General features: G+C 45.3%; 1 protein-coding gene across 1 annotated transcript in view; it reads right to left on the reverse strand.

Moving 5' to 3' along the window:
• Positions 1-601: 601 nt before the first annotated feature.
• MAB21L3 (mab-21 like 3) overlaps positions 602-21,632 on the reverse strand; it is a 29,168-nt gene continuing 8,137 nt past the window's right edge. Inside the window, exons 4-8 of the mRNA XM_043878466.1 lie at positions 18,858-18,998; positions 14,306-14,597; positions 9,271-9,449; positions 8,609-8,803; positions 602-4,127 (exon numbers count right to left, since the gene is read on the reverse strand). Of these exons, the coding sequence (XP_043734401.1) occupies positions 3,894-4,127; positions 8,609-8,803; positions 9,271-9,449; positions 14,306-14,597; positions 18,858-18,998 (1,041 nt within the window). The 3' untranslated portion in view covers positions 602-3,893. The remainder of the gene's footprint in view (positions 4,128-8,608; positions 8,804-9,270; positions 9,450-14,305; positions 14,598-18,857; positions 18,999-21,632) is intronic.

Here is a 21,632-nt window from a genome sequence, read left to right on the forward strand (position 1 = left end):
CTAAAATATACTTTTTCATATTTTAACCTCTCTAAAATTAGGATGCATCTTATAATTTATGGTGTTTGGTAATTACCCTTAGGAGTAATTTCTCTTTCTTAGACATGAAATAATGATGCATCTCACAATTGGTGAGGACTTAGGTTCAATGAAATATGGTAAAACTAAAGAAAAGCAACAGAATGATGAATGTAAAATTTGGGAGCAGGATGACCTATGTCAAGGAGAGAGGGGCCTGAGGAACAGAGGAGAATTCTAAAGAATTGGCAAAATGTTTTATTTTGTTTTTTTTTTAACCTAGATATTGAGTATATTGGTATTTGTTTTACTATAATTCTTCAAACAGTTTAGACCTTCATATGTATGATACTTTTCACAATGAAAAAAGTGTGAAGAAGCGAGGAAATGGAAACACATGTATAATTGAGGAAGCTGGAGAGAGAAAGGGGAGAAGAGATGCAGGTGATGATTGGGGGAGGGTGCAGAGGACGCTCCAGGAAACACATGGGAATGCCATTTCCAAGATGCCAGGAGGCTTCAGCCCATCACACATGGAGATAGCAGGAGAGAGATCTCTTCCTATACTGCAGCAAGAGTGACAAAAGGAAAAGGTGGGCTTATGGAACATATGGAGTGTTACGGGTATGTTTTCCTTGTGATGATTTTTAATTTCTTAATGAAGGATTTATCTATGGGGTGGCAGTAGTTATCAGGAATGGCAGAGGTGGACAATAGGCATCTAAAATGCTAAACGTTTATTCAACGGTTACATGCCAGCTTTAAACAAACAACTTTTTATATCCATTGTTCTCTTTATCCCCTCCTCAAAGTGATGAGGTATATGTTCTCTTATGATATATTAGTTTCCCAGGGTCACCATAACAAGATACCACTGACTTAAACAGCATAGCTTAAACAACAGGAAATTGTTTTCTCACAGTCTGGAGGCTACAAGTCCAAGATCCAGGTGCCAGCATTGCTGGTTTCTCCTGAGGCTGCTCCGCAATTTTCAGGTGGTCATTTGTTTGCACCCCCGTCCACTGTGTCTCTTCTTCTAAGAACATCAGTCTTATTGGATTAGGACCCCACCCTAACAGCCCCTAGCTCTGAAGCCCCTAGTTCTAAGTACAGTTGCATTCTGAGGTATTGGAGGTTAGGGCTTCAATATATGAATTTTGGGGGGACACAATCCAGTCCATAACAATGCCCATAAAGTAATAGAGATTTAGAGAGGCTTAACAGCTTGCCAAGGGAATGCAGTTAGTTTCAGAAGTGGGATATGAACGCAAGCAGATCAACTGCAATCTCTGAATGCCAACCATTCCACTAAAAAAATAGTTGGGGGACACCTGAAGAGTGGAGGTGAATGAAAAAGGGCTTCGGGAGAATTAAAAAGAAGAAAAAACTGACCTGAAATAAAAGAGTAATATTATGAGATTTCTCAGAGCTGTGTAATCTATCCCAGGAAATGAAATAGATGGACGATCCTCTCATAGACTCCGTTTCTAAATTTGAGCTTTAACCAGAAAGACGGTCATCTTTTGGCCAAAATGGCAGGAAAAGAACAATTCAGCATCAGCTGAAGTCCTCTCCCCTTGGTTCCCTTTTTGCAGAGGCCAGTTTAAATTATGGGCTGAGAGGGGCGACACCTGCTGGGCTCTGCGCTGCATGGGTGGGAACCTGGCTCTTTTTATATGCAGTCCCCCACTGCCCTCTGCTGGCCAGTAGTAGGAACACCCGGGAACGTGCACATAGCTGTACTTTCTTCAAAAAACAAACAAACAAACAAACAAAAACCCCCACAAAACTGTAGGGAAAGGTGGGAAGAATCTACTGGAATCAGGCTGTGGAGTATGTCAGTCCCACTCCTTTCCACACACATACATACACTTCAGTTCAATGGTACAATCAATTTTCACTTTTGGGAATTCTGTGACTGTTTTAAAACTTGCATCAGCTGTTTCCATCATTAAAAAAATATATCTGCCACCTTCTCAAAAATGATGTTTCTCAAGAATATGAGAATTCAAATGCAGAATAACCAACAAAATATTGGTTTGCTCATAATTTCATGTTTTTCAAAACTATAAACTAATGGTATGCTTGTTCAGTATTTTAAAACCATGATTTCCAATGTGACAGTGCAAGGACCCCACTACTTGCTTACAGCATTTTTGTAAAAATAATTGTATCATTTTCATACATGACTTTTCTTTAAAAAAAAAAAAAATCAGTCGTTTATGCTTTTAGGAATTATATATCTGGGGCAAATGTTCTAAGTAATAAGGGATTCCCTTGAATTGAGAAGCATAAATGAGTTCCAGAAGAAACTGTGAATCCCCCAAGAACTCCTAGAATTCCTTGTCTGTGTGTTTCACAGGATGTGTGGCCTTGATGATCTCAAGAGTACTGGAGTGGATTGCCATTTCCTTCTCCAGGGGATCTTCCCAACCCAGGGATCAAACCCAGGTCTCCCGCATTGCGGGCAGATGCTTTACCGTCTGAGCCACCAGGGAAGCCCTTGATGATCTCAGTGAAATTCAAATACGTGGGCTCAAGGGTCTTCAGGGCCCCATCCTAGTGTGGGTCCCCAGACTCCCTTGATACAGTTTCTAGAATGAACATTCAAAATGCAAATCAAGTCATAATACCTTTTGCTTCTGGAGAGGTCAAATGTCACATCTCTGATTTTAGAGTAAAATACAAATTCCTTACCAGCTTTACAAGGCCAAGTGATCTGACTCGTGCCAGCCCCTCCAAGTCTGCCCCTGGCCCTTTTCTTCCCTTTCAGCTGTTCACAATTTCATCCTTCAAGGATCTCTCTGTGGCTCTATTTCAGTATTCTGTTTATTTCCTTTGGGGTATTTGCAACCATCTGTAATAATCATATTTATTTATCAGGTGTTCATTTCCTGTCTCTACCATTAGGTGTCATCTGCATCAGGTGAGTCCTCATCTATCTTGCTTCACTGTATCCCCAGTACCTAATGAACGTATATTTATCAGTGAACAAGTAAGTAAACCAAGTGAGCAAAGGAAGGAACTGACAGGGGAATGACACCAAAGTCATTCCCTGCAGATCACAGTACTGAGTTCTTTCCATAAGGAGAAGTCCCACCCCTGACCCACAGGATGGGAAGCCAGCACTGGGGTCACTGCACATTCACCTTTGACTCCATAACTCATCAAAGCCACGCCCCTTTCTTAGAGAACACCAGGGGACCAGGTAGACCCACAAGCCCCAGCCAGCAGGAGGAGAACTGGAGGGCACAGGGGCAACACAGGCATGCTAACCACCCATCAGATGTAATCATTCAACCAGTTGTGTTGCTACTGATCCTGAATGCAAACCCCAGCCACTAAAGCAACAATAAAACGTTGTGTTGATCCAGCGCCTTCCCCTTGAAAGGGCAGCAGCACAGTTCCGTAGGCTCACAGCCCTGCCCTGGGGGAGGCAAAGAGATAGTTCCATTTAACAAATGGAAAATCACGAGCCTGTGCTCAGTGGGCTGGAGAACCACTCCAGGATGATGCCTGGCCTTTCGGTGGTTCTCATCTATATCCTCCCCATCAGACAATCAGAGCCTGAGTCAGGGAAAATAAATTCAGAACCATCATCAGTTCAGAATCTATGGCTCAGGGAAGCCCGATGAGAGCCGTCCCCAGAAGAGGTAGCTAGTGGGGCAGAAAGGCTTGCTTGGTTGCAGGGAGCATGGACCAGACATCATGGGGCAGAAGTTTCCCCACTGAAATGCTGCTGGGTCGATGTAATTTCCACTGCCATCTGTGGCTTCTCTCCCAGACAGGATCCTGGCGTTTGACTGAGGAACGATCCACGGAGAGTGAGGTCAAGCTTCAATGAAATGTCCAAGAATGTCCCAGGCCAGGCAGCATCAGGGCAGGCTGATCTGGGGGTCCTTCAGGAAGAAGGCCAATGTCTGGGCCAGGGCGTCCAGCTCGCGTGAACTGGCATACTGCAGGAGGTTGCTCTTCCGCACGAAGTAATGCTTGAGGAAGTGCTGACTCACGCACTTGTGCAGCTTCCTCACCAGGCGCAGGAACCCCCTGCTGAAGACCTGCCAGTCCTTGGGATAGGGGTACTTCTCACAAGTCCAGAAGAGCACCGTCTGCGGAAGCAAGAAGTGGTGTCTGACATCATCCTGGGCCACTGAGGAGGGTGTCTTCAGGAGCGTTCCTGAGCTCACGTGGCCTTGGGAGGAGGAGACAGGAGCCCCAGGGTTCTAACCGTGGATTCAGGATCCCTAGCCTCCTCCTCCTGGTCTCCCTGCCTCTTCGGTACTTTCTCCTCTGACTTCCTTACCTGTTATCACTTGGCCATCTGAAAGTTATCTCAGTCCATATGAGGATGAGATGGTTAGATGGTATCACCAACTCAATGGATACGAATTTGAGCAAACTCGGGGAGATAGTGGAAGACAGAGGAGCCTGGCATGCTACAGTCCATAGGGTCACAAAGAGTTGGATATGACTTAGCAACTGAACAAAAACAACAACAGGTCCAAACTAAACTCCTGGGCCTCCCTCATATACCTGGTGTACTTCCAGGGTTGTTTATTCAGCCTGTTATGCAAGATAGAAACCTAGGAGCCAAGCCCCTCCCTTACCACCTCCTATCGAGTCCTGCCAATCCTCCTGCCTATGTATTTCTCAATCCACCCACTTACCTTCATCACTGATATTATCATCCTCTGACACAGCCTGCACCTCTTCTAGTCACCATCCTATCTATTGCCATCCATATTGTAGCCAACGTGATCTTTTTGAAATATCAATCTATGTTTCTTCTTGTCTAAAATACTTCAAAGTCTTCCCATTGCTTGTTAATTAAAAAATACAATTGTTAGCATGGTTTGGTTGACAAAGCTTGGTCCCTGCTTTCTTTTCCAGTCTCACCCTGTGTTCTCCCTCTCTCTCTCTCCTATCCACGCTGGCCTCATTTCATGCTCTCTTCTACCACAGGACCTTGCACAACCCACTTCTGTTTGGAGCATTCTTCCTTCCCGACTTGTCCAGAAAACTCATCCTTCAGCTTAGACTTCCCTACGACACTCTCTTCGTCACATTGTTTTCATTTATTCACCACATTCTCATCATTTCAGCAGCAATGATGACAGTCGTGGTCGTTTTCCTGTGTATTTATGTGTATTACTAGATGGCAAGGGCTTCCCAGGCGGCTCAGTGGTAGAGAACCCACCTGCCAATACAGGAGATGCAGGAGACTGTGGGCTCGATCCCAGGGTGGGAAAGAGCCCCTGGAGAAGGAAATGGCAACCCACTCCAGTATTCTGGCCTGGGAAATCCCATGGACAGAGGAGCCTGGCAGGCTACAGTCCATGGGGTCACAAAGTGTAGGACATGACTAGTGACTAAACAACAACAACTAGATGTCAAACTCCATGTGAGTAGAGAACAAGACCTATTTGTATTCACACTGACATTACTAGCATTCAGCAGAGCGACTGGCCCATGAGAGGTAGTTAGTAAACATTTTTTGACTGAGTGAAATAATGAATTAATGTTTGGGTTTAGATACTGAGTATTTTTAAAATATAGTCTTTACTAAAAAGTAAAAGAGCAGTTTTAGGTTCACAGCAAGATCCTGAGTGTGTTTTGATTTAGAGGACATTGTTTTGAGTAAATGAGTTGGAGATAATTTCATGCTAGTCAAGATAACCTAGATACAAAAACATGTTTTAATTCCTCTTGTAGTTAAGCTTTTATCTCCCTATGCAAACAGAAGCACTTAAGCCTATTATAAGCAAGCCTCTGTGCCTTTGACCAGGTTTAAACATAAATAAGCCAATGAAAGATAAGTTCTTTCTTCAGTTGAAATTGCTATGGGGGAGGGACTTCTCTAGTGGTCCATTGTTTAAGGTTCCATGCTTCCAATGCAGGGGGCATGTGTTTGACCCCTGGTCAGGGAATTAACATTCTACATGGTGTGAGGCAAGACCAAAACAAAACAAAAAAACAACAACAAAAAAAAAACCCACATTAAAATACCCAATTAAAAAAACATTGTTGATGGGGGAAGCCTCTTTGGGAAGGATGTAACAGCCTTCTATGAGGTGACCGAGATTGGCACATCCTTCCTGATGCTGTTTTGCAACCCAGTCTCTCCCACTTTCCCCGGACTAAAGCCTTGGCAAGGATCCTACACACTCAAGCCATCATCCAGGGTGGTGTTTAATAGCACACTGCCATCAGTCAAGTCCATCCCAGTGTCTGCACATGAGAGAATTCTGCCCTTGGAGCAAGAGTGGAAGACAAGAGGAAAAGGCAGTCAGTACTGTTTCGATTTCTCAACAAACAACCCCACCCCCTTTTAAATGCCCACTCTTAAGAATGTACAATTTTATTATGCCATGCAGGTGGGCTAGGGAAGACTAAAACAGAAGACATTTAAGGAGTTGTCCTGAAATCCTCTAGATGAGTTAGAAGTCACTGGAATACAAGTAAATCCTGGCTGGAATGCAGCTTTGAGAGCAGTCAAGGGCAGGAAGACCCCTGGTGGCCCTATTCAATCTTCCTAAAACACTCATGCTACTTAAAGTATTTCCATTCAGCCTGATTATGGAGCAATGAAGTGGGTGGTTAGTTAAAAGTATGAGCTTTGATATGAGATAGCCAAGGGTTTCCTTCTCAGCTCCGACTCTTCCTAGCGTGGTCTGTGAAAAGGTATGTAAGAAAGAAGCTAAACCCCCCAAGTGAATTAGACTACCTTCAGAAAATATGCATCCTCGATCCAGGAGAATAGATGTATGTTTTTAGGGGGACATGCTTGGGGACACTTTAGGAATGCTGAAACAGAAGAGGAAGCCCTCGCTATGTGCAAATGAGATGTTAACAGATTCTCAGGCAGGACAGGGAAATCAGGTTATCAGAAAAGATAGAAAGCAAAGCAAAAAGTAGTGATTCTGCAGGGGAGAAAAGGGGTGAAATGTAAGGTCATTCATAACCATGAGCAGCAAGTATTTACTGAGCAACTACTATGTATGAAGCATTGGGAGAGATACAAAGGGTTTGGTACTAGCTGCCCTTCAATAGCTTGTGTTAGGAGTGAAAGTAACACAGGACTAGAAAACAGTCATCCACTGGATGAGACGGGGCACAGACAGGAGCGTGCAGAAGGGCACAACACACCCCAGGAACTTGCGCTTTCCGGTGTAGGTCAGGGAGAAGGGCTGATGCTCTGAGATGGATAACAGCTGGGCTGGGGCTGTGCCGTCTGTAAGAGTTGGATACCTCCACCCCCAGTGTGATGCACATAGTATTATAGGAGCAACCAGTTCACCAAGTGTGGTTGGAACTTTGAGAAAGAGGAGTTGAGAGTGTGATCAAAAGCCATCTCCCCAGGGTGAGCCCCTGATCCCTTAATCCAGGTCAGGTTCTGCTGCCCTGCATCCTCCTAGAGCAATGCTCCTCTCCTTCCCAGTATTTCCCACATGGCACGATTCTACATGCATTTGTAGACTGTTGACCAACATCAGTCTCCCTTGCTAGACCACAAGCTACACAAGAGCAAGACCACGTCAGCTTGCCCCTCCATGTGTAGAGCGCACAGCAGGTGCGGGGGCAGGTGACTGGCCCACGGACATCTCAATAAACATTTGCTGGGTGAATGAATGCGTGAGTGAATGAGTGCATGCATTTATAACTGTCTAATGCTAAATCCTTGCCAGGGACCTCCCTGGTGGTCCAGTGGTAAAGAATCTGCCTGCCAATGCAGGGGACATGGGTTTGATTCCTGATCTGGGAAGATTCCATATGCCTCAAGAGTAACTAAGCCCGAGCACCACAGCTACTAAGCCTGTGCCCTAGAGCCTCTGCTTCTCAACAAGAGAAGCCACTGCAGCGAGAAGAATAGTCTCGGCTCACCAGAACTAGAGAAACCCATGTGCAGCAACAAAAACCCCTGGCCGTCAAAAATAAATAATTAAAAAAAAAAAAATCCTTGCCAGGTGATTTGCAACCTGGAAGTTCAGGTTTGCTGCCATGTTCGTGGGGTAGCCCCAACATTTCCTGGTTTCCTCCTCTGCACAAAGTGTGTGTGTGTGTGTGTGTGTGTGTGTGTGTGTGTGTGTGTGTGTGTGTGTGTGTGTGTGTGTGTGTGTGTGTGTGTGTGTGTGTGTGTGTGCGCGCGCATGCAGGCACACGAGTGGCTGCACCTGGGATAGAGTGGAGACTGAATGCATGATAACATGAGGGAAAACGTGAATCCACCTGAGGTCTGAGCCCCTCACAAGATCTCACCAGACTGTAGACTTCTCAGGGGTAGAGAATGCATGCTGTAATTCATTTCTGAACCTCAGCAAGGTTTCTGGCACAAAGTGGGCACTTGGGTTGGTTTGTTGAGTGAAATAGTGGGGGAGAGAGGGAGACAGAGTAGGCAAGACAGAAAGGGAGTAAGAGAAGGGGGGAACCGGAAGCGGGAAGGGAGGAGGCGGAAGGAGGAGGCAGAAGACAGGAACTCTGGGCAGGGCTGCTGTGGGCCCGCAGCGGGGCTGTGTTTCCACACTCAGAGACACACACACTGCAGAGAGACCCATCCCGCCGCAGCCCTTCTGCGCTGGGGCCACCCCCTCACCTGCAGGTGGTAGGACGTGATCACAGGCCGTGTCCCCGGACACCAGACGTCCTCCTTCATCTGCCTCAGGGCCTGAAAGCACTTCCGGCGGCAGCCCCCGTCCTCATCCAGCTGCTCCAGCAGCACCTGCTCCGCCCGCAAGAAGCTCAGCTGCCAGTGATAGCTTGAACAGGCCAGCAAGCTGAACCCGAATGACTGGGAGGGAGAGAAACACCGCGGGAAGTGAGAAGGGTGGGCTGGTCCAGGAGAAAGCCATCTCCGAAGCAGCCCACTAGGGTGGGGGCCCTGGCAGTGGGCAGGCAGCACGGCCCACGTGGGGTCACCGAGGGAGCCTCCAGGCCAGCCCCTTGCACGTGGGCAGTTCACGGGGAAGGCTGTGCCCTCTTTCTCTCTGGCAGTGTTCTCCGACTTCAGCCTGCCCCAGAATCACCTGGAGGCCTCATGAGAACACAGACTACTGGGCCCTGCCTCCCGTGTCTCTTCAGCAGGGCCAGAGTGGGGCCCAGGAATCTGCATTTGTAACAGGTTCCCAGGTGCCCCTGCAGGTTCTGGGGATCTAGTGAAATCTCAGTTATCCTTCCGAAGCTGGATGGCAGCCAATGATGCCGTGGGTGGTTAAGCTGAGAGCACCTCTGGTGAGCCAGGTCCCTGCAGGATGATACCTTGATGCACTGCACTGTCTCTGGAGAAGGCCAGCGCTTCAGACACGAAGGCCACTGGGCTTTCTTGGACCAGGCGGTGGGGATGTCCACTGAGGGGGTCAGCTGTAGTTCCACCTGACCCGCAGAGGTTTCCACGACAACTCGAACGACAAGATGGTCCATTAGCATGCGGACCCTACCTGGTGGTAAATGACAGACAGACAGTGAGAAAACAAATAATGGTTCAATACCAGCATTTGAAGAAGGAATTTGTGAGCTGTGGCGTGGACCAGCCCCTTGTAACTGGTGGAGCAACTTTCAGAATTTCGTTAGCACCCGCAAGGTGGCATGTTTAGGTCAAAGTAAAAGTGTTCGTGGCTCAGTTGTGTCTGACTCTGCAACCCCATGGACTGTAGCCCACCAGGCTCCTCTGTCCATGGAATTCTCCAGGTAAGAATATTGCAGTGGATTGCTGTTCCCTTCTCTGGGCAGTCTTCCTGACCCAGGGATTGAACCCACATCTCCTGCATTGCAGGCAGATTCTTTCCCATCTGAGCCACCAGGGAAGCCCATGTTTATGTCAACATGAAACAGTTAGCTAAGTAAATACTGATAGAAACATTACTAGAAAATCTCACTGTTGGTGAGGTTTTCTTTTCTCCTTCATCCTCTCCCACCAAGGTTTTATCATACCTTTTCTAAAAAAGCAGTTGACTCTTTCCAGAAGGCTCAACTGAGACATAGAATACAAGGAAAAGGAATAGTTTTTGCTACTATAAGATGAAACCCAAGCATTTTTCTATAACCCCGGTGTCCAACCACATTTAGGATACCCTCAGACCCCTGACTTATTCATTTGCCTTTGGTGGAGTTCAGCTTAACCTGTCTCTTAACCCAGTCCCAATCTCTGGGATGGTATTTGTTCCCACCACCCATTAACTAGCCCAGCTTTGGAGGGATTTATCACCATAAGCCTTGTAATCATAAAATACTTCCAAGTGTGTCATAGCCACTGGCTTAAAGGGTTAAACGGGTAGAAAGAAGCCCTCCTTGTCTTTTCCAACCAAGCAAAGAGAGAGACAAGGAATGGGTCTGGGGATGTTTTCCAGTTGGTAGACTAGAATTCATTTCTAATCTGTTTCCCCTTTCTTTCAAAAGATAAACAGTAGTTTTTTGGTTTGTTTGTTTGCTTGCCTTCATTATAGATAAGTATGAGCCATCTTGAATCGAAATCTATTATTTTGTTTTTCCTTGCTCAAAGAAGGAAATGAAAACTCATTCATTAATTGTGTTAGGTTGTTCAAAAGGAAAACACTCCTCTCCTTGACTGGGGTGTGATAAAGAGCTTATTGTCTGTATCTCATCAGAGTTGCCCAGACAGGAACATGACAACGTTTGGCACTTCAGTGTTATTTACTGAAAGCACCTCATCAACCTGGCCCAGTTTGAAGCTCTCATTTGCTCTTTCACTGTTAACAGTGTTGAGTACAGAGTGAGGAGGGAAGCGAACATATTGGCTCCAGCCTGCCTGGTCCACACCTGGCTTCTGCAGCTCTGCTTATTTGGTGTGTGAAATTCAGCCTATTACTTGATCTCTCTGAATCTCAGTTTCTTGTTTGTAGAACAGTTAGAAAAATGATCCTAACTCTAACAGGATTGCCAACAGTATTAAATTAAATAATCCATGAAAGCATCCTCCACATTGTAAGAAACCATTCAACATGAACTATCTCCATTACAGAATCTTTCAGAACTATTCTGTCTAGACAAGCAAAAGTACATGCAAATCCTTTGCTTTCTACACAAATGGAGTTTCATATTGTTCAGCAGTTTGGTTTTTCACTTAACGATGTTGCAGGGATGGAAATCAGTCCTGAATATTCATGGGAAGGACTGTTGTTGAAGCTGAAACTCCAATACTTTGGCCACCTGATGCAAAGAGCTGACTCATTTGAAAAGACCCTGATGCTGGGAAAGATTGAAGGTGGGAGGAGAAGGGGACGACAGAGGATGAGATGGTTGGATGGCATCACCAACTCAATGGACATGAGTTCGAGTAAACTCCGGGAGTTGGTGATGGACAGGGAGGCCTGGTGTGCTGCAGTCCATGAGGTCGCAAAGAGTCAGACATGACTGAGCGACTGAACTGATGTTGCACGGGAATTTTTCATAACTCTGTGTGTATACACACACACTCCATTCTTTTTTTAATCCTAATTTCTCTCCATTAGTGAGAAATACATGCAAAATGCAAAAGTCAACAAAGTATTTTAAAAGGGAAATTAAAAGGAGGAATTTCCATTAAAGTCATATATTGGATTGGAGATGTCCAAACCCACGGCCTCTAAGACATAAAAGTTTAAAAACATTATTTGCAAGTAAGGAAAGAGACTGCCAGAAAGTAGGAGACTCGCATGAAACTAGCAATGAAGCAAGAACATCTATCCAGGAAAGTACTAAGTGGGAGAATTGCTAAAATACCCTGATGGCATTAACCCTTGGTACTTACAGCTTCTGTGTATAGAAACAGCACAGAGAGGCAGAGAGGGGGTCTAATGGGCCAAGGCTAGGTGGTGAGCCTCACAAGTCTGGAGTCAGGAAAAGCTGTATCTTGAGGAACATTAGGAACTAAGAGAAATAGACAGGTTTTTCTTGTGGGCTCTGGGTAGTTGATTCAATATAAAACACAACAGCAATAAAAAGCAGGATTTTCCTTCCTCCCTAGAATTTCAAAGGCATTAGTCACCCTCCTGTGTTTAGGGCCTGAATGTTTCCATCCCCAAATCATCCAGGTAAGGTGGAACTTCTGAGAATACCAGGAAAAATCAAACATAAGTCTTCTTAGAGAAACATATCCCAGCACACTCATAGAGCGTGAATAATGTCGCCTAGACAGATGATGTGAGTCAGTCCCGTATTGACAAACTTTTATTATTTTTAAAAGCTGCATGGTAGTCCACTAGGCAGATGTAGCATAATTTATGCAGCCAATGTTCCTTTGTTAGCCATCAGATGATTTCTGATTACTTACTATTACCAAGCTTATTTCGCTGAATATCTTTGTGCCTATTTCTTTGTATATCTGTAAGAATGTATTTTAGAACTGGAATTGTTGAATTGCCAAGTAAGCACATTACAAATATAAAAACCCTTTTTAAAAAATGGGGGCATCAATTTACACTTCCTAGAATAATGCATGAAAAATGCCTATTTAACCATACTCACCCTGCACTGAACAAAATTGTAGGTTTTCACCTCTCAACCTACCAGGTGTTTTAAATGTACATTTCTTAAAATGTATGTTAAATGGGGCAATTTAAAAATTTTACTAGCCTTTTTTTTTTCCTGTGAATCATGTTTTTTGGTCAGTATTTCTATTGGTCTGCTCACAGATTTTCTTATTGGTTTATAAATACGCTTTTATAATTAAGGAAATTAGCCATTTCCACAGTTTGAAATCCACCATTTTACTCTGTGTGAAACGTGAATGTGGGTCTTCTCTGGTGGTCCAGTGGTAAAGAATCTGCCTGCCAAGGCAGAGAACACGAGTTTGACCCCTGGTCCAGGATGATCCTGCATGCTGTGGAACAACTAAGCCCATGTGTCACAACTGCTGAGTCGGAGTGCTGCAACTACTGAATTCCTCATGCTCTAGAGTTGGTGTTCCACAACAAGAGAAGCCACAGCAACTAGAGAGTAGCCCCTGCTTGCCACAACTAGAAAAAAACCTGTGTGCAACAACAAAGACCCAGCACAGCCAAAAATAAATTAATTTCAAAAAAGTATGTGTGTGGGCAGGTGTGCACATATGCTGCACTGAACTATAGCTTAGGATTTGGGGGTTGTGAGAAAGCTACAATTCAAAAAGATTCATGCACACCAAAGTTCATTGCAGCATTATTTACAATAGCCAAGACATGGAAGCAACCTAAATGTCTGTCAACAGATGAATGGATAATGCAGATGTATATATATGTCTATGTGTGTATATATACAATGAAATATTAGCCATCCATAAAAAAGAGGTTATCATACTAAAGTCAGAAAGGGAAAGATATGATATCACTTATATGTGAAATAAAAAAAAGTATACAAAACAACTTATTTACAAAACAAAAATAAAACTATAGACATAGAAAAGAAATTTATGGTTACCAAAGATGAAAGGGGCAGACAGAGGGATAAATTAGTTTGGGATTAGCATATACACACTAATATATAAAAAATAGATTAAAAAAATAGATAACTGGGGGGGCACTCTCTGTCCCCCTTCTGATGTCTATGTCAGAAGATTTCTCTGTCCCTTTTCATACTTCAATAAAACTCTGCTACACACGCACAAAAAAAAATAAAATAGATAACCAACAGGACCTACTGTATAGTACAGGGAACTATACTCAATATTTTGTAGTACCCTATAAGGGAAAAGAATGTGAAAGAGAAAAGACACATATATATCTATAACTGAACCATATTGCTATACACCTGAAACTAACACAACATTGTAAATCAACTATACTCCAATAAAAAAAGGAAAAAGAAAAGATTTTGTGGTTGTCAAACATGATCGGTTCCTTACAGCCTCTGGCTTTTGTGTTCTGGTGTAAGTCAGTGCTTCCGCAGCGTGCTGCCCCAGAACATGGGAAGCATACTGCAGGCAGTTGGAGGGTGTTGTGGTGAAAATGTGCTAATAACAAAGATCTGAGCTTTATGAGGAATTTGCTTGTTCGTGAAAGCACCCAGGTTTTGAAGCTAACATCTTGGAAAGGGTGCACAACCCAAAGACTTCCTTATCTGTGCCAGGGCAGGAATTGACTTAAGGCCACAAACGCGTGTTGTGAGCATGAATTCCATTCTGTGTGTCACACCAGGAAAAAAAAAAAAAAAGAGCTAATTCATGTAATGGGGATTAGGCAGATGTAAAACGCACATGATTTTATCCTCAATTTAGGGGTGTGAGCTTCAGGAAACACCCAAGCAGAGGACACTTTTTTTTTTTTTCAGGGCAGAACAGAAATGCCAGAGACTTTCCTTGTCCGCTTCCGCATTAGCTCACCTGAGAGGCAACAGGTCTCAATTGCGTTTTCGACCAGTTTCCGGAACACCTGGAGGACCTTGGCGGGCACAATGTCTCCCTCGATGTTCACGTCGGCCTCGTGCCACTGCCCGGGGCTCTTCAGGAACTGCTCCACCTCCAGCCACTGCTGCAGGCCGTCCGGGTCCTGCAGGGGACGGGGCAGGCGGGCGCCCCTCAGGCTGTAGTAGCGCCAGCGCTGCTGCCGGGCCTCCCTGTAGCCGGCCAGGCCTCTCATCGGGACTGTGACGAGGAACTGGGAGGGAGCCAAGACCTGCGGTCGGGAGAGGGGAGAGCAGGGGTGTCAGTCCGCAGACTCGGGAGGGGACGGAAGCCCGGGGGAGCCGCCCTGCTGGCCCAGGCCACTCGGTGAACCACTCAACCCTCAGCAATGTGACAAGGAGGACAGAACCGCGCCCACCTGCCCGCCTGTCGGCAGAGGATTCCATCTCTGTTGTGCCACTAGCCCATTGTAACGCTTCGGGCAAAGAAATTAACACAGTGAGGCCTGGGTTTCATGGATCTGCAAGAAAAAGAGTGAAGTGGACCCAGAACTCTAGAGGCACCTGACGTGTGGGGTGGGGTCGGGGTAGGGGAGAAAAAGCAGGGAGGGGAGCTAGTAGTCACTGCATTCTGCACATACCAAGCACTCCAACGCTTGTGCATTCGCCTGTCTCGTGTTCAGAGTCACACACGAGTTGGGCTTTGCTAATATTGACCAAATGAGGAACCTGAGGCTCAGAGGGGTTCCAAGTCTCCCCAGGGACACACAGCCAGTCAGTGGTAGAGCTGGAGCCTGACCTTGGTTCTTCTGATTGCTCATTCAGTGGTTAATTTTCTCTCCTGAGCTGGTTCTTGGTCAAGAATGAATGACCTGGGAGGACTTCCCTGGTAGCCCAGCAGCTAAGTCTCTGTGTTCCCAATGCAGAGAGCCCAGGTTCAATTCCTGGCCAGGGAACTAGATCCCTCATGTTGTAACTAAGAGTTTGCATGCAACTAAAGAACCCAATGCCACAACTAAGACCTGATGCAGTTAAAAAAAAAAAAAAAAAAGAATGAATGACCTGGGATGGGTGAAAGATCTGATAATAAATTAAGGGTGGGAAGGCGTGGAAAGGAGGTGAAACCATTTTGCCAAATGCAGAACTTTTTTTACTTGGACTGGTGATCCACAGACAGTTTTAATGACTAATCCTTACAGAATCACAGAAATGAAAACCTTTTGTTGGGACAATGTGAGTTACCGAGATGATTCTAAGTTAAATGGGAAAAAGGTGAACACTAAGAATCTACTTAACTCCGTTTTTACAAGAACCAGGTAAGCAGCTGTCAAACCAATAGTCCAAGAGATAGAACATGATGGTAAGTGGTGTGGCACCACCAAAGGGAAATGACACTTAACCACATCACACAGCAGCCCACTCCACCCTGTATGTTTCCCCATCACTCAGTTATACACTGAAGGAGCTACCTCCTTTCCATGGAAAGTTCTGACAATGGAATTGGATAACTTTTGCCCAGGGACCTGTCGGTGTGAATTCAGGGGTGAACACTGAAATCAGCAGCAACTGAATCTTCCTCATCCTCAGGGAACAGTAGTTTGATTCTTGAGATGATGGATCTGAAATGGAGCAGGAACCTATGGTCCTTGCCCCCCACCCCTGTCCTCTGCCTGCCTTTTGTCTGTGGAAAACTTTAGTCAAAGAATAAGTTTAATCAAAGAAGTGAGACCATGTGGAAACAAAGGAAAACAGTCAAAGGAGATAAAATAATAATAATGTAGTCATGAAGCATGGTCAAGGACCTTTAGTTCCTCCTCAAGGGTTATCGTTAATATTCTGAGCCATATCCTTGAGATGTACAGATACTGAAACCCCCACCAGCTGGAGAAATTAACTACACAATGACCAGACTATAGCCATGACATAAGCTGCCTCAATTCCGAGAATTGGTCTCAAAGAAACAGAAACAAACTGACCCTGCAACTGAAGATTAACTGTACCTAAAACAACCAAGATGATGCTGGTCAGACCACCGATGACCAAGCTGAAGATGACTGTCAGAGGTGACTGTGCTGTTTTTGCAAGTAGCCCCCTCCCTATTTATAAAAGCTCTTGCCCCTGATTGTCAGGTGGGGAGTCGGCCTTTAGACAGACGTCCTCCCTCCCCCACCAGTTGCCGAATCTGAAATAAACTTTCCTTTCCACCAGTGTGTCCTGTTTATTGGCTTTTAACTGGTGAGCAGCCAGACCCCACAATTCAGTAACAGGTCACATGACTTCTGGTATCCATTGAAATGTGGTAGGATTAAAACAAGGCAGGAGACCCAAACTATGACATTCAAAATCTATACATTTTTTTGAACCCACTTGCATGTGAATCCAAAAACACAAGTATCATGTTATTAATCACATAAATGGTGCTTAATACATACTTATCAAATTTGGCCCAAGAGAAAATAAAAGCATATTTATATGGCCCACTGTAACTATTTTTCAAAACTTAATGTATTATATAGGACACGATGTATATAAATGCAAGATGTATTTTAAGTTATGACTTCTAAGTGAGACCACAGCAAGAAATTTCCCCAGATATAGTTCTAGAAAAAGTGATGTATGTTTCTATTCGTAGTCACTGGTCTATATTTGTCCTGTTTAGGTTGGCAGAGTGGTAGAGGTGGGCAGATGATGTTCTGACGTCCCAAGATCCAATCTAACTTTATAATTAGCATCCTGGGGTAAATTTTCTAAAATCTGATACTGTCCCCAAATCCACAAGTCCCAGAATCTCGTGGGTGGTCCTTGTACCCACCAAACTTGAAATGTACTGGACTGACTTCCCAGGTAGCGCTCGTGCTAAAGAACCTACCTTCCAACGCAGGAGACATAAGAGACTCCGGTTCAATCTATGGGCCAGGAAGATCCCCTGGAGGAGGACATGGCAACCCACCCCAGTATTCTTGCCTGGAGAATCCCACGGACAGAGGGGCCTGGTTGGCTACAGTCCACGGGGTCGCAAAGAGTCGGATACAACTGAAGCAACTCAGCAGAGCAATGGTTTTTCATTCAGGTACTAATTCTTTTGCTTACGCATTCATTCAGCAGAAGCTGAGTGTCCACCATGGGCCACCCACCATGCTGGGGACTATGAAGGGAACAAGCAAGAGACACGATCCTTATAAACAAGGAACTTACGGTCTTCTGTGAGAGCTGGGGCCTGTGTACATGTAAGTTTACTACTTATATTAAAGCTTCCCTCGTGGCTCAGCTGGTAAAGAATCCACCTGCAATGCGGGACCTGGGTTTGATCCCTGGGTTGGGAAGATCCCTGGAGAAGGGAATGGCTACCCATTCCAGTATTTTGGCCTGGAGAATTCCATGGACTGTAGGGTCCATGGGGTCACAAAGAGTTGGACATGACTGAATGACTTTTACTTTCACTTATATTAAAGTATAATATAATTCTTTAATTCTTATGTGTCATAAGAAAAATCAAAATATAGGAGCATGGGGGGCTTCCCTCCTGGCTCAGTGGTAAGAATCCATCTGTCAGTACAGGAGACATGGGTTTGATTCCCGATCCGGGAAGATCCAAACACTGTGGAACAGCTAATCTCTTGGGCCACAACTATTGAGCCATGCTCTAGAGCCCACATGCCGCAACTACTGAAGCCCTCACTCCCTGGAGCCCCTGCTCCACAAGAGGAGCCATCGCAATGAGAAGCCCTTGCACCGCAACTAGAGAGTAGCCCCTGCTCGCCACAAGTAGGGAAGAGCCTGAGCAGCAACGAAGACCCAGCACAGCCAGAAATACATACAATTTTTAAAAAGGGTGCAGGGGGAGGGGCATGCACAGGGATTCAGAACGATTCAGAGCCTTGTTTCTCTCATCTCTAAAAGGGAGCCAACCATAATGCCTCTTCTACTGGGCCGTGTGCAGGTTTGGGTGCGATCTCTGTGATCTCAGTGCGATCACTGCAATGCCTCATGAATGCTGGTTGTCACACAGGGGGCCTGGGGCTCACAGTTCTGTGGGGCTCCTCAGTAGGGACCGGGTTGCCAGGCGGCTCCTGCAATCTCTAAGGGCCACCTCTTCCACTTTCTTTCTTCTCCGACCTGTAGCCCATCGACTATCACTTTCAACTATTTTTCTCATCTATGCCCTGAGTCCTCTCTCTACACAGTGCCTAGTCTATTACGTGTGTGCTTAATAAATGAATGTGTGCTTCACTGAACTTTAGTCGGTACACTAGGACTTGCTTTGGGATCAGAAGCCCTGGGTGGAATTCTGACTTTAGTGCCTAAAAGCCTTGATCAAGTCCTTTGACCTCTCCAAGCTCCCATTTCATCATCCGTTAAGTAGGAATGTGGGGCCTCAACTGCGGCAACATCTATGCGATCAGTGTGCAGATGGTAAATACTAGGAAGCCTTATTGGTTCTCTTAGGGGTGTGGGCGCCTGACACATACTGAGACTACCCACCCACTTCCTGGCTCACTGGGTGGGCACTTAGAGACAAGTCACCTGCTTACCTTAATGTTCTCATTGTACGTGTCACAGTAAGGGACAGCTTGAAATCGAAAGTCTTGGTAGCTTATTTCTGTGGTCAGGTGATGGACAACTTTCTGCACCTCTTCCACCATCTGCGAAATCCACTGGCGCCTCAAGTCCACCTGCATGTGAAGGGATCACAAAGGTGGTTATATCTGGATCAGGCCCCGGGGAAGGGATGAGACAGGGCTTGGTGATGGGGACCAAAGCAGTCAGCTCAGAAAATCCTGCCTACCCAAGAACTCCAGGAGAGATGTACTCACATCTGATGATACTCACTGGTGCCTCAGTGTTCTGTTCTGAAATAGAAGAATTGCTCAATATCGATCTAGAACCTGCCACATGCTATATGCCTGTCTAGGTCCTTGGCACGACAGTAGACAAAACAAAAGCAAACAAGATAGAGATGCTTGCCCTCTAGTTGAAAATACAGGATACATGTATATATGTCTCTCTCTCTCTCTCTCTCTCTCTCTCTCTCTCTATATATATATATATATATATACACACACACAAACACACACATGCTTAATGTAAGATCAGATATTATAAGTCCCAAGAAGAATAATAAAATAGGGGAAAGGACTAGAGAATAAAGGGGCTGCCATTTTAGGACCCCCTGGAGAAGGATATGGCAACTCACTCTAGTATTCTTGCCTGGGAAATCCCATGGATGGAGGAGCCTGATGGGCTATAGTCCTATAAGGTCACAAAAGACTCAGACAGGACTCAGCAGCTGAACAACAACAACTTTTTTTTTTTTTTTACTCTTTGGCCATGCTGTCTGGCATGTTGGATCTCATTCCCTGATCAGAGATCAAAGCCATGCCCCCTGCAATGGAAGTGTACAGTCTTAACCACTGAACCATGAGGAAAGTCCTGGGGCTGCTATTTTAGACTGGGTGGGCAGAGAAGGCTTCTGGAAGGAGGTGACATTGGAGTGAGCCCTGATGACAAACTCCAAGCAAATTGGAATTTGGAAAGCAAATTGGAAAGCAAATTCCAAGACCCCTAAAGCAGGAGTAAGCTTAGCAAGGGCTCAAGGGCCAGCAAGGAAGCTGCTGTCATTATAGGAAAAGAAGGACAGTGAAGAAGATGAACTTGGAAGGGATGGTGGGGGCCAGGCTACCAGAGGGTTTTGTGAACTGTGGTAAGACTCGAAAATGGGACAAGAATACCTGCTTTCCAGGTTGGTGAATATGAAACAGTCTAATGCATGTGAACATGGGACAGCTTGCTTCCTGTATGTCATCAATAAACGATGGTTCCCTTCTCCCCTGTGTTCACTTCCTCCTTTGGCTCCTAGACCCATAAGAAAAGGTGTGCAATGATGTTTCTTCTGACTCTGCACAGAAGGTCTCCAAGAACTGGAAGGGGCTCTTTGCTACTTTACTTGGGAGGCACCGACAGGCTGACGTATGATAAGTATCTCCCTCATAGATGCTGGGGAGCATGTTTCTTGTCTGACCTTAAATATGATGATCAAGTCTATGTGCATTATGTGCTCAGTTTTATTTGACTCTTTGCAGTCCCATGGACTGTAACCCACCAGGTTCCTCCATCCATGGAATTTCCTAGGCAAGAATACTGGAGTGGGTTGCCAGTTCCTTCTCCAGATCTTCCCGACTCAGGGATCGAACTGGCATCTCTTGCATCTCCTGCATTGGCAGGGTGTTTCTTTACCACTACGCCACCTAAGAAGCCCTGATCAGGCTTACACTAGCTTCTAATTTCATCTTCTTGCCACAAGTAAGTTGTGTCTGACTCCTTTGCAACCCCATGGACTATAGTCTGCCAGGCTCTGCACATTCCACACCTCTCTATGTTCTTCTCACGACATTCATCCACAGGAGAAGGGACCAAGGGTAGCTTTCTTGAGCATCTGTAAACTATCAAGATTCCACATCTTTCATCGCTTCTCGGCCTTTTGGCTAAGATCAAGTGAAGATTCTGCATCTTCCAGAGTAAGCAGAAGAGAGAAGGTAGTCACAGAGAGGGGAAGGTCATTTGCCATGCCAAAAATAAAGGCAAATGCTTGTAGAAGCATAATCAAGGGTCCTTTCCAGTGTAGGATTTCTCTCGCATGTTGGGATTCAATTCTATTAGACCAGTTTTTGCTGAACATCCACTTCATGCCAAGTTCTGTGCATACAACGTTGTCAAGAGGTTGACAGCAGACCCATAAATTGGAAGTTAAAATTATAGCCATCTAGTCGTGAATACAGGCTTCCCAGGTGGTACAGTGGTAAAGAATCCACCTGCCAATGCAGGAGATGCAAGAGACATTGCTTCAATCCCTGGGTCGGGAAGATCCCAGGAGTAGGAAATGGGAACTCACTCCAGTATTCTTGCCTGGAAATTCCATGGATAGAGGAGAGCCTGGGAGAATATAGCCCATGGGGTTTCAAAAGAGTCGGACACAACAGAGTAACTGAGCACACACGCATGCACAGTACTAACAATAGGTCTGCACAGGATGCTGTGGGTACAAGGAGAATGGAAGCTGCATCTAGTTTGGAGGCCATCCTGGAAGCCTGGGGCATCAGAGTTGTAACTTAAAAGGCTGGCAGCAGTTATCTAGAAAGAGAAGGGCATGAAGATTGTTCTAGAAAGAGAAAACCTAACCTGAGGAGCACAAGCAGAGAGACACAATCATTTCTACTTTGTCGGAGCAGACGTTACCTTGGAGGAGGATGGTGAGGTGGGAGAACAAACAGTGAGAGGTCTTGAAAGAAAAGGAAGAAGAATGTCAAAAA

The sequence above is a fragment of the Cervus elaphus genome, chromosome 20 (assembly GCF_910594005.1).
Source record: "Cervus elaphus chromosome 20, mCerEla1.1, whole genome shotgun sequence".
NCBI lineage: Eukaryota > Metazoa > Chordata > Mammalia > Artiodactyla > Cervidae > Cervus > Cervus elaphus.